This window comes from Agelaius phoeniceus, chromosome 3 (genome assembly GCF_051311805.1).
Source record: "Agelaius phoeniceus isolate bAgePho1 chromosome 3, bAgePho1.hap1, whole genome shotgun sequence".
NCBI classification, from domain to species: Eukaryota; Metazoa; Chordata; class Aves; order Passeriformes; family Icteridae; genus Agelaius; species Agelaius phoeniceus.
The window spans coordinates 85,528,195-85,541,710 of NC_135267.1; the positions used below are offsets into that span (position 1 = coordinate 85,528,195).

General features: G+C 46.5%; 1 protein-coding gene across 1 annotated transcript; it reads right to left on the reverse strand.

Moving 5' to 3' along the window:
• Positions 1-275: 275 nt before the first annotated feature.
• On the reverse strand, positions 276-13,222 carry CCDC167 (coiled-coil domain containing 167). The gene is made up of 4 exons (XM_054628743.2): positions 13,052-13,222; positions 5,686-5,780; positions 3,221-3,273; positions 276-1,115 (listed from the first exon to the last, which is right to left on the reverse strand). The coding sequence occupies exons 1-4, from the start codon at positions 13,205-13,207 to the stop codon at positions 1,012-1,014; spliced, it is 408 nt and encodes a 135-aa protein (XP_054484718.2). The 5' UTR covers positions 13,208-13,222; the 3' UTR covers positions 276-1,011.
• Positions 13,223-13,516: the final 294 nt, after the last annotated feature.

Sequence of the window (13,516 nt, forward strand, 5' to 3'; positions counted from 1 at the left end):
ATTGGAATGAGAGGGCATTACAGGGGACAGTCTCTGGAACTCCTGCAGCATGGACAGGCTCCTGTTCCAGTCAAAGGAAGTACATTCCAGGCCACAACATACCAGTAACCCACTGTTGAGAGCTCACTGACCAGGAGCTTAAGTGCATAACTTAGTCTAGGCTTAACATAGTGCAATATGTGCCAGTAAGGAAATAGTAGGATGAGAATAAAGCAGTGACTGAAAAACAGGACAGAACAGGAGAAAAAAATCCACCAAATAAACAAAACAGGAAATTAAAAGGTCAAATTATTTTATTTAAAGCTCTACAGAAGCACTTTGATCTCTCAGGGTTGATAGTAAATTGTCTTCTGCAAATGCTGATTCTCAAAGGCACAAAATGGCTACCAAGCTCTGATGCACTGGAGAGGTAGGCAGATCATATCACAGCCCAAGCACCCATATCTCAATGTGGATGCTTGCAGAGATAGCTACATCCCATCTGCTTTTGTGGATGTAGGATTCCTTTGGTCCTGGAAGTCAGGGTGGAAGAGGAAGCATCTTTAGCTCAGCTCTGGAAATATATAGAATTGCAACACCTACAGATTACCCTTTGCATCAAGAGCTTGGTCCCTTCAGTTTATGACTGTGTCACAGGAGCCAAGGTGTGTATTCTACCTGGCTGGGCAGAAAGCACCTGTCTGTAATCACAAAGGTCCTCTTCAAAAGGGAGAATGTATTGCCTTCCTGGATCAGGCTGCACGGTCCTGACTGTGTTTTGGCTAAGATGGCACCACCTTGAGCTCTGCTTGACCTGATTTCCAAGTGCAAGTGTGCTGTGATTTCTGGTTTGTCTCCTGTCCTCCTCAATTTGCAGAGAAAAATCTTCCCTACAACAAGGCTTGGAGACGCAATAAACAAGAACAGTAATTTGAAATGCTGATCCTCACCCTTGGGGGAGGCACAATGGTGAGAGGAGGAAGAGCTCCTTGCAGGAGTCATTTGTTCAGCAGGGAGAATTCTTGAGTGCAATCACATTGTCCAGCAGGCGTAAATAAGAGCAATCAGCAATGCCATGGCCACAGCAAGGGCAGCATTCTTGCGATTTTCCTTACGAAGTACACTCAGTTCTTTCTCTGGGAAACAAACAAAAGACTTGCCTGTGAAGGTTCTTCATGTTGCAGCTGCATCTCCTATCAAAACTCTCTTAAGAAGCACAAAGCCACCTTGGCCACAGGCAAAAATTTTGGGAGCAGTATGCAAAGCTGCCAACAGGGTATTGTGCTGAATGGGAAGTAACTACCCAAACTAGTAGGAGCCCTTTCATTTGCTCTCATCCTGACACTCATGGTAGCTGTGCTTGGGAATACTTCAGTGCCAGACCAGTTCCTGTTGGGAAATGACATTGCTGTAGGCCTCTACTAAGGACAGACTGTGTGTCATTAGAATAACTGCTTGTTCCCTAGGGGAATGAAGGAGATGGGAGGGCAGAGAGCTATTTCTACTATCTTCTAGATGTAACAGCCTGGTAGCTCTTTCTAGTGCTAAAATTTAAACACAACTGTAGCCACCTTTGAATGCTGCAGAATCTGTGTTTCCTTACACCTCAGAAAGATCATTAGATCATTGTGGAAAAAGTCTAAACCTGGACACTCTTATTCTGTTTGGTCTGAAGCTTTTAGTTTTTTTAGAGCTAGGTAAACCGGGGAGAAGGAAAGCAACCTTAGAACCACAGATGCAGAGAGAGGAACACAGTGGCTACTTCAAGTATGGAGTCTTGCCAATCTCCATTTCTGTTTGGTTCCCTTTACCAAAGATGAGAATCCCACTCTTACTAGTTCTATTCCACAAAACTTTGCGGACTGGTACAGGCAAGCAGTGAGGCCTCCAGCCTTACAGACTGCAAGGCCAAACAGCACCAAGTGTGTGTCAGGCAAGGTTGGGTGTGCACTGTCCAGAGACTGACTGCTTCTGTTGCTGAGGTCATCTGCAGAGACTGCACACCTTACTGTCTCTACAGTTTGCACAAGCAGCCTCCAGCAGTTCCCCAAGTGGTGTTGATAATCAAAAGTGACTTGTAGCTGTTCTTTCTGCCCCATTCTTCACCTAATACAAGCATTCTTATGCAGCCACAGAGCAACCTGCTTGAATCTGCAAGGCCACAAAGGAGGTGACGGGGTCACATAACCTCATGCACAGCAGTGCCAACTTAAAGTGATGCATGGCCTCAAGTGCATCAGCTGGAATAAGGAAAGATTTAGTCAGAGGCCATAGCAGTGATGTCACCATTAGGTGAGGCTGTTGCTGCTGTCTCTGAGCTGCTGTCACACTGCTCTGCTGATGCCACAAAGAATGGCTGACTGCTGGCTGGTAAAAGGGTGGCAGCAATTTTCAGGCTTCTGCTGTCTCTAGTGGTAGGCCCTTAGGGAACAGCTTTCAGTCTTTTTAAAATAACTGTTACTCTTCTGGAAACAGTCCTCTACCATGAGTTAAAATTACAAATTTGCTGGCCATACCCCAGCTTTCAACCCTCTAGACCCAAAAGAATACTTGTGCCTCTTTCCCTTGTGTGAGCTCTGCTGCTTGCACAGCTGCAGAGTACTGCCAAGCAGGTAACACACTGATCAATACCCAAAGATGTACAAAGCATCACCTCTAGTGGAATGGAAGTCCTGTTAATATGGTATCTCAGAGAGGCTTTCATTCTAAGTGTCTACAGCAGGACTTGCACCAAGGAAAGACCCTGGCTCTCTAGAAGTGCAGGCAGCACATCAGTGTGAATTGCTATGCTCTTGTGCTGAGTAGCCTCATAAATTGATGCAGTAAGAACCTTCCCAAAGGAAGGTATATTTTGCTACACTCCTGATAGCACTTACCTTCTTGCCTAGCAAGCCTCTACTAAGGGAAAAAAAAAAGGTTGGGGAGAGGGATGTTGCAAGCTACTCAAGCCAATCTGTTAGCTATGATTATCTAAAGACTGGTAATTTGGGGTGTGTGGAGGGGGACATTTTCTCCCCTTCATTAGCTGATGCTTATTTTTTTCCCTATGGAAGTACAGCTCAAGTAGGAGGATGCAGACTCCTATTATAATATGCTGACTACATTTCCATTAGTCTAGCTCCCTTTGGTTGAAGCTAAATTCAAAAGCAGAAGTCAGAGGTGGCAGGAGCTTGAAGAAAAAGCTAAGCTGCAGCACTGATCCCATCCTGCCCAGAGGGACCATTTTTAATGAAGCTCTTACCATAGTTGTCAGCTTTGGTCATTAGTAAGTTTCGCTCTCTCTCCAGTGACTTTCTGTAATGAGAAGAGGAGTTCATTACCTGCGAGGCAGAACACAGCCTATTTCTTTGCTTACATGATGGAAGAGAGACTGTCCCCACTGCAGGGATATCTGCTCAGAGGATGAGCCCCTCACCCCTCCCTGCTGGAAGGGTGACAGTTTAGAAATACCCAGTTGTGCAACAGAAGAGATGCAGCATTTTAGATTATTTTTCCCTTCCCCCAAATTGCTTCCTATCTCTCCTTTCAGGACAGCAGTGTAGGCAAACAGCTAGAAAGGGCTCTTGGGTCATTTCCCTGCTCCAGTTCCCCCTAGGTGAGGCAGGAAGTTCTGAAACAGCTATGGGATGGGGCAAGGTCCTTATGTACTCTCTGGAGGATCCTTCCCCCCCACCACATTTGGCTTAGTGCTCGAATAGTAATTCTTCTCACCATCTGAAGCTGGGATCCCTTTGTCAGAGGTATCCACTTTACAAAAATTGGTGAACTCAAAGGAAACAAGCTGAATCCAAGCCCAGTACTAATAGAGTTAACCTGTCATTAGACTGAAGACTCATAATAACAGAAAAGATAAGTTAGGCCAACCCAGCCCTTGTGTTAAATTGCACAAGATGATTAATTAATACTCAGATTAAAATATAAACCCAAAATGAAATTCCTGAAAGCAGCAGTGTTTCCATTACGGCAGTGAGGACACGGTCAGTCCTCTCAGACTCCGCACATAAATAAACATGCACTAACAAATTATCTCCTAGTTCAGAGAAGGCAGAAAGTGTAACAGAGTTTGTTGTTCCCCTTGGGGCACAGCAAGAACAACCTGTAGGAGGAAAGAGATCCAAATCTATGTGTACAGCTAAGTGTAAGGGAGGGCAAGAAAGCAAGCTACATCAGGAGCAGCAGGAGAGGAAAGGGCTCTAGAAGAAAACTGGGTGGAGGGCAGCCAGTAGGAAGTGAGAAGACAGATTTACCAACATGACTGAGCTGCTACTTAAAAATTTGCCTTGTGAAGAGAGTCAAGGGAAGAAGCTTTGAGAAAGAGACATGAAGAAACCATGACAACTGAACTTCAAAGTGGAAAAGCAGAGCTCCTCTTTGTGTGCTATACACTGAATCGATAATTTTGATCATGGTACCTTCCCTCCAGGGTTTTTCAAAGGGTCTGGAAGAGGACAATGGAAGTTCTATTTCCATACAAGCTGTAAAACTCATAGAAGGCCCCAGGAATCTTAATTCATAATTCTTTGCTCTAGGCCCTATATTTCAGTCAGAAACTATCATATATCACATCCTGTCAAGTTACCACAGCTGTAGGTTTGGTTGTTGGCCACCTAAGCCCCAGATAAAGAATACAGACACTAACAAGGAGAATTTAGGCCAGGAAAGGATTGTTGAGATTGAGGAGCTACTGACAAGAGGGACGGGAAGAGACAGGACCCTGTCTAAATATTGATGGGGATACAGAACTCCAGTAAAGGAAGAGGGGGGAGTGCAAAGGAGAGTTTAAAATTTAACAAAGAAGTTAAAGTAAGCCTGATAAATATCAGGGGATGGAGACATCACTATTGCTATGATAATTTGTAATGGGGTTCTACAGGACAGTAGTGTAGAGCAAACACCAGGATCATCAGGACCATTCCCTGGACCGATGACTGAGCTTCCCAGCCTTTTTTGCTTGGAGCAGAGCAGTAGGATGCTAGTGACTGAAAAAATGTCCTCAAGTAGAGAGATTTGAGAATCAGCTGGGACATCTAATTCCCTTGCTTCACACTCAAGAGAAACAGCAGGTTCTGCCTATGTCTACTACAAAATCCAGGCCAAAGTCCTTGCCTGAGTCCTAGCTCTAGAAGCCAACAACTGCTGCCTCTATGGCAGCCACAGATTTCAGGGGAATTGTCCCTCTTACCATTCCCAAGAAAAGCCAGTGTGTCTGGCTGTGTCTGTCATCCCTACATCCAGACACATTAGCAACACAGGCACAGATGTTTTCCCTCAGCTGCTTTTGCAGCAGGATCCCAGCCTGGTTTGGCCCTCAGTAGTAGTTGCTGCACATCTCCCTGATTGAACCCAGGTGGCTTCTGCAAGGCTTGAGCAGCAGTGTGCAGAAAACCTTTGCCAGATTCACAGAGCAGGTTCCTAACAGGCCAGGAGCCAGGCCTGCATATGAACTGGCAAGTTTCAGGCACTACTTGTCTGGTTGTGGCACAGGTTGGAGTCAGGCTGTTAATAAGATACAGCTCTCTCTCTATATCACTGCACTTCTCACAGAGGCAAATTCCCCAAGAAAGCTCCAAGCTGTGGGAAGAAAGTCTTGTCATGGGCAAATCACACATTCCCACCCCTTCAAGAGCCCTTGTTTGGTCCTACAGCAGGATGACAGCTAAGCTGAAGTGCACACACACAGCTGTGTAAGGAGCTGGTCAGCAATACCTTCCTTCAGGGCTGAGCTTCTCCCTGCGCAGTTTAAGGTCCACCTCTTCCATGCTCTGTCTGCAGCGTGCCAGCTTCTCCTCCAATCCATCAATCTGAAAAACACCACTCCAGTCACCATCATTTCTTCTCCCAGTTTACAAGGACTCATCCCCATTCAAATGGTGGGAGTTCAGCTACTATTCCTCCCTAGATCAAGGGAAGAATCCCAGATCTGTGTAGAGATCACAGCACAGAGAACTCATCATCTTCCAGCTCAGCCTGTATTCTAGCCCAGACAACTGTAACATCTTCACCCCAGACAAAGCCAAACCAGCCCTGACGCTGCCTATTGTGTGGCTGGCCAGCACCCTTTTGCTAGATCTGATCCTGTTCCGGCCTGCTCTAGTTTCTTTGCATGTGGGTCTACAAGGAAAGGTAGATCTTAGGTATCTTTATGCAATTAAGAGGATAAAAGGAGAGACACTGGCCTAAACCAAAGCCTGAGGGACAGGGTCTTATTTTAGCACTGTGAATGGATGCAGAAATCTACAAAGCACCCCCAGCTGTCTGGTTGGGTGAAGAGGGAACAAAGGGACACTTCCAGTCTCTTTTACTCAACTAAATCTACAACAGCAACAGGAGTCGGCACAGTATAGTCAAGAGAGCATTCGCCACTGCCTCCTTCAAACCTGTACCAAGTGTTGGCAGCAACAAGTTTCTGTGCAGAAAAACACTGGTTATCTCCTTGTCTCTTCATCAAGTATCCCAACAGCCACCCCTGTGTCTTCCTGTGGAGAGGGGGTAACCACAGCTAGGCACAGGAGGGTTCATTTCCTTGTATGCAAACAGACTGCCCAGGAGGGGACCCTACCATAGCCAACAGTTCTGGGAATCACTCCTCTCTTCTGCCTGGCAACCACAGCATAGACATCTCAAGGAAAACTTTGTCTTTCAAGCTTGCTTCCAGCAGGGAAACAGTGGGCTAATCGGACAACATGAACACAACAACCTAGCCTGAAAGAAAACGGCCTCGGTGCACTAAGGTGGCAGTGACCTCTCTTTTCAGCTTGTGCAACACTGCTGCTGTGCCTGGCTCTCCAGGGAAGGCCGAGGCTGGCAGCACGGCCTCCCTGCGGTGGGAGCTTTCACACACCAGACACTAAGAGGCAGCACAGTGCCGGGTAAAGGTGGAATGAGCTGCCTGGACACCAGCCTCAAAAGCAGCCCAGAGCACAAACACTCATAAACAGTAATAAGGGAAACAAAATCAAAGGTACTGTTCCCTAATTATTGCTGCTTTGGGATCAGCTCTGTTCTGATCAGCTCCTGTTAATGAGCTCATTAACAATCTCACACCTTCTGCTCAGGAAAAGCCGGCAAGCATTATAACTAAGCAGAACTGGAGAGAAGAGGCTTGACATAAAGCAGACCATGAAAAGAAGTTTAACCAGTCAGTTAAATAGTCTGGAAGGAGCACAGCAGAGCTGGGGAGAGGGACATATAAGAAGGCTCAAATAAATCTTTGATTTATCAGATAGCAATCTCAAAGTCCTGGGCTATTAGGCAACTCTGCCAGTACTCAAGATGCCAAACTTCCCAGAGGCACATGCACAGCTTCCTGAGCCCAAGGGGAGCACCAAGGCATGTCACCTGATCCCAAGCTTAGGGAATAGCACTTCTGTTGTTGGCAATGCTTGGTTTTGCCTGGATGAGGATAATTGTCCTCCTCCATTTCCAGCTGTGCCACTTAAGGATGTTAACTGTAACTGCTCATGGCCATGTCATGCACTACAACTCAGCAGGATGCATTGCTCCAGTCTGCTTCAGGACCAAGAAAGGACTTCACCCAGGCCAGCTCTGACCACACTTACCAACAAGTTACTTTAAGTACCAGTGTGGTACAGCAGAGGTAGGGTGTTGGTCCAGTGAAATTTAAGGATTACCATCTCCCTCACCAGTTCCTACCATTTGCAAATGGCTGTTTCTGCTCCCTTAGCTGTTGGAAACCCTTACATGCACATACAGGGAAAGATTCTTCAGCATGTGTTACCTGGCTCCTCCTTAGCCTGTTAAATTATTACAGTGCACCAAGGCTTCTCTAGAAATATATTTAAAAATAATGCTAAATAATACATTATAGAATTAATGAGAGCTTTACTTAGTCAGCTGCCAACCCCACCACTAAATTATCCATGCTACTGCACTCCAATCCTCTCCTCCATGCCTGCTCCTCCTAGCTGGCAGTTGCTCTCACTAGTACATTCTCTGCCCATACTTCCCTCATTTCATGAGACTTAACAAGAGTATATTCTGCCCAACTTTGTCAGTGCTTTCACTTTCTGCTGACTAAAAATCTCCAGATTCCACATAATACTTTAAAGTTTCAACTGGTTTTACTGCTCTTAAATCAAAACCTGAGTTTGGGTCCCCTGCTGGAGAGCAATAATTTGCTAATAAACCACATGCCCCAGAACTGCACCATCAGCTGTGCTGAGCTGGGGGCACAAGGGATAAAAATAACCAGAAAAAAAAGAAAAAGCAAGCAAGGAAGATTGCTGAATGAACAAAATACTTTTCTTTCAGAATCTCACTACTTCTTTTCTTCTGGCTAGCCTGGGTTATTAGGGGTTATAAGGAAGGACAAGAGTGGGGATTCACAGATGTTATCCATTCACTGTGCCTCAGTTTCCCCACTTATAAATTAAGTCAATAAATTCTGCCTCCTGAAGGCAGCTCATTTGAATAAGAAGCCTCAGACACCAACCCAAACTATGGGCAGAGCACTATCTTGATATGTCAATGCCATTGCCTTGCTTGGCATTTAGGAGCTGCTCCTGCAAGCCAGGAATCTCTCAGCAACTCAGCCATTCAAGTAACTCTTCACTGTAGAACAAAAGAAAGACAGAAAAGAAAATAAGCACAAGGAAAAAAATCAGAATAATATCTGGGAACTATTGATTACTCTCTGGACTGCTAAGGAAACTCCTAGGGGGAGCCGTAGTCTGTAAAATTGTAACACAAGAAAATCTGTAGGGCTTTGCCATAATTCCCTGCTACAGCTAGCCCTCCAGGAGAGCAATCCTAGAAGCAGGTGCTCACCTGAGCTGGGTTTGGATGAAAAGCTTTCCCTCCTACTAAATAATATGTGAGGTTAGTTGGGGTACGTACTTGGGCACAATGGAAGCCCAGAGGAAAACAAGAAGCCGAGCTCGCTTAGCTGAACCACCCTTGCACTTCACACTTGCATTATTTCTTTAGTGGCAATCTCAGCACAGTGCCTCCTGAGTTGCAAAGATGAACCTTTCCTCCTTTTAGCTCTCCTTTCCTTGAAGGGGATCCTTTGAGACAGAGCTGAAATGCAGCAAGCAGAAAGCTCACATGACAGCTCCTCAGGTTCACACAGATGGTAGCAGGGACACAGGACTTCATTCACAGCAACATCTTTAAGTAGTTCCAGTTAAAAAGGGGGAAGGAAACGTGCTTCACATCCAGGCAGCAGATCTGGGCACACAGAGCTGCCCTTCTGAAGGTCCTCAGGAGACACTCCAGAAAGTCAAGTCCCAGCAGCTTTGGATCCACACAGGGATCTAAGACCAGATGCCTCCTTTGCTCCACAGTTTTGACAAGGCATTCAGCTACTTTTGCTGAATTCTGGCAACACCTGCTCATGATCTGGAAACCTTTTTAAACTAGAGAGACCTGGAATGGATTTCAATCCAAACTGACTTACATGCTTATTACAAATTCCATTTGTTGGGACCATCTTGGGCAGAGAGCCCAAAATGGCTCACATAAAGGCAGAGAGAAAGAGAGAAGTGAAAAAGAAGCAGGTTTGCTTATAGAATTGAGCTGGATCCCATTTAATACATTTTGTAGCGAATTAATGAAAGCTTTCTTTCCAGCAGAAAGGCTAAAAGTGCTTTTCAAGAACTGGCATCCACCCTCCGCTTTTATGAATTCCCTAATTAAGATACTGGCAAAGAGCCATATCACACATACGTCGACATCCAACAGCATTAGGTAATGAGGTTTTTATCTTCTGACCCTAATAAAGCAGATCAAAGCCAACTGAAGAGGGGGGGGCAAAGAAAAACCCCCTTCCCTGAGCAGTCTTTACATGCCTTGTCACCTGCCAGCACACTTGAGCTGTTCTTTCACAGAAGAATTAATGGTTCCTGCATCCACAAATTTGGCTGGATTATTAAAATCAGTCCAGCAGAGACAAATTTTGTTTAAATTCAAGCGCTAACTTGCTGTTCATGGACACACTTCCATTTTCTCCATGCTCTTGGAATCATTTTGCACACTGGAAAATCATTTCACAGACACGCTGCCCACAGCATGCTTGGAAATATTTACCAGACAAGCTATTCACAGCAGAGGATGATCCACCAGCAAAGATGCCTCCTACAGAACAACCCTGTGTGCTGCTAAAGGAGGAAAGGCTGGATCCTACCTCCACCTCCTCCTTCAGCTTTGCAGGAACCATCTCGTTAGTCAGCCCATCCTGCCTCAGCGCAGAGCAGCAGCTTTGCAGGACCGCACACAGACATGACCACAGAGCAGTAAGCCACATTTTCAAAAACTTCTGCCTGAACAGCTTCACTGAGCACAAACTGTGGCGGCCTTTTCCCTATTCCTTATGTTCCTTCACAGACACTGATCAGCCATTGCCCTGTCAGAAGCAGCAACACATGTAACAATACTTTACAGAAGCACACACGTGACATTTTGCTGCCCAGGCACTGCCTTTAATTTAATGCACTTTTCTGCTTCTCTGATATTTTTTTTCAGTTGTTGCCTGAGCCACAAGTATATTTTTAGTGGTTACAATATTCTTTGGTGAGAAGTTTCACAGCAGGTTATGGGAAGAACCAACCCCTCCTGTTTGTTCTGAGCTTGTCAGCTGCTGATTTCATTTGATAGCCCTAACTTTGTATTGACAGTGTATGTTCATTCTTTGTTTAAAGCTACAAATAGCATGCAGAGGATATAGGCCTATATTGGGTCCCTTGCAGTCATATTTTCCAGCTTAAAAGGACCTGAAATGCTTGGTAGTTTCTTGCATAAAGCTCTACACACCTTTGGTCATCCTTGTCACTCTCCTGAGTTAATTTCATTTTCACTATTCTGGTACAAAATGGACCAGTCTTGCCAGTTTCATTTTCCTGATGAATTTCCTCGAGCAAGTCCTATGCAGCTCAGCATTGTCAATAGGGTTGCCTGTCAAAAGTCTAGATCTATATGAAAGAAGTGGCACAAATTTAAACCAACACAACATTATGGAGACCCATTTATATCTATTTAAACCAGATCATATCAATTACACCTGCAATTTGTAAGTGCAAGCTAATCTGATAAGTGTCCATATAGAAAATTGCATTCATTTAGCATCATGACTTCAGTTAAACAAGCATGACTCTGCCTAGATGAGGCCTTTTAAAGCTAGTGATGCATCACACCATATTAAGACTCGTTTGAAAAGTTTTCTTTACAACTGCTCAGAAGATAATACTGAACAGAGTAATTTTAACCTATGAATCAAGTATCTTGGTTGTCATGCAAACACAGCCCTCTTTTTCTCTGGCTAAAAGGCATTATTTTTTCTTCCTCCCTAACCTCTTTTCAGTAGTGTTCTCCTGACTGCAAGTGGAAAGAATTTTATCTGGTAGTAGTGTCTTTGCACAGACAGTTTTATCTGTTACACACAAAAAAGAGTAGTTCTAAAATCCTTTCAAAACTAGTATGTTCCATCCTGAAAACTTCTTAAAAAAACCCCAAAACTTAATCTAAAGCTACTACAAGTCCTCAAACACTTTGCAGGAATTTTCTGTGGCAGCTAAAATCAGTCCCTTTTCATTCTGTGAACAGCAGGTCCCTAACAGGCTGAGCCATTTTACCACCTCTCTTTTTGTAAGGTAGACCCTAGACCCTACCATCTCAACGCTTCCTGTCTACCACTTCTCAAACCACAACCACACACAAAAAAAAAAAAAATTGTCACAGTTCAATTCTCTCTGGTAGGCTCACCAAAGGAAGCCTGGACAGTCAGCAAAGCCCTCTGGACTCCCTTTGGTGGTTATATTTGGGTTAGAGTGCCCAGAACTGTGTTTCTCTAATAAAAGCCTAACCAATGAAACACACCAGATAATCATAAACCAAACTCCCATTCCACACAGCAGGATGAGAGGGGGTCTCATCAATACATATAAATATCTTAAAGGTGGATGTGAAGAGGTTGGTGCCAAACTCTTTTCAGTGGTGCCCAGTGACAGGAGGAGGAGCAATGCCTGTAAACTAAAACACAGGAAGTTCCACCTCAATATGAGGAAAAAACCTTTTTACACTGAAACAGACTGCTCAAGCAGGCTGTGGGGTTTCCCTCTCTGGAGACATTCAAAATCTACCTGGTCACATTCCTGTGTGATCTGCTCTAGGTGACCCTGCCCTGGCAAGGGAGTTGGATGAGATGATATCCAGAGGTCCTTTCCAGCCCTAAGGATTCTGTGACACTCACCTTTATGTTACTAGCTGGTGACACATATATGACATGCCTTGCCATTTCCCTGGCTTTTCCATTCTGGTTACATTGGTCTGTTGTGCATGCGCTCACCTGACAACACTTCAGGGCAGAGAGGTGACCAGTGAGATTCATGGAATGAATTCTGCCCCATTGCAGCCATTTGTGAGGAACATTTAGGATTTACTGTCCCCACAGTATCCAAACCCACAGACCTGAACTAAAACAGACTTGAGTCCAGACAGCTGGACTGTTCAGTGCAGGAGCCAGAAAGACATATGCTTCAGGGAGATCTTAACTAACACAACTCAGGTTGGTTACAGAAAGACAAAGCTTCAGCAGAGCTTACCAGCAGCCCTCCTGCCACCCAGGAGATCACAGTACCACAGAATGGGTAAGATTTGAAGGGACCACAGTGGGTCACCTGCTCCAACCTCCCTGCTCAAGAAGAGCCATCCTCAAGCACATGGCACAGACGCAATCTCCAGTGAGGGAGACACAAACAAAACACCCAAGCACAATGAAAAGGCAGCCTTAGAAGGGAGACATACTCTTGAAACCCAGCCTTTCCCCTTTCTCCTCGCTGTGATTTACAGGCCCCTCACATGCCGGTTTATCACTGGGCTCCTCTCAAGAAGCAGCAGCACACGGCTGACTTCCAGCGCCGCACGCACACAACGGGCTGGTGGTCACGGCCGGCCGCAGCACTCCCACGGGCACACACACCCCCACGGCCCTTCACGGCACTGGCTCAAGGGCTCGGCAGGAGCAAGGGCACCGCACGCCATCGCTCAAGGCGGGAGTAAGGCTGCGGCTCCAGGCCCCCCGCCAGCCCAGCCGCCGCACCCCCCGCACCCCCCTCACCTCCCGGGCCACGCTGGGCCCCGCTCGCCGCCTGCCCATGGTCCGGCCCCGCCCGCCGCGCATGCGCAGGGGCTCCCCGCGCGCCACCGCCCTGGAGCGGGGCCGCGCTGGGCGGGTGCCATGCTGGGGAGGGCAGCGCTGCCTGCCCGCGCCCATGGAGCCGCTGCCCCGGGGCCCGGTCCGGCTCTGCGAGCCCGCTCGGGTGGCTCCGACACAGCCGAGGGCGAGCGGCAGCCAGAGCGGCGCCTCCCGCGTTGTGCCGCTGCTGGCCCATCCTGCTCAGCCCTCTCTAGTGATAGCGGGTGAGGGATGGCTGCGGGAGGACCAGCACGCTGGGAAGCTGAGGTGGGACTTCTTGGTCATGCGTGGTCCTGCCTCTCCGCCCCTCAGGGACCCCGGCTCCCTCGGGTGCTGTCTGGCGAGACCCGAAGTGATCCCTCGGTTTTCCCGCAGGTAGAGCCAGCG

Bases quoted from the DNA above. Each gene is read 5' to 3' on its own strand.
- CCDC167 (XM_054628743.2), bottom strand. From the start codon at position 13,207: ATGGGCGCGGGCAGGCAGCGCTGCCCTCCCCAGCATGGCACCCGCCCA. The intron at 5,781-13,051 runs GTGAGGGGGGTG...GGTGTTTTTCAG, and splicing joins GGCCCAGCGTGGCCCGGGAG to ATTGATGGATTGGAGGAGAA. The intron at 1,116-3,220 runs GTAAGAGCTTCA...TTTGTTTCCCAG, and splicing joins GACCAAAGCTGACAACTATG to AGAAAGAACTGAGTGTACTT.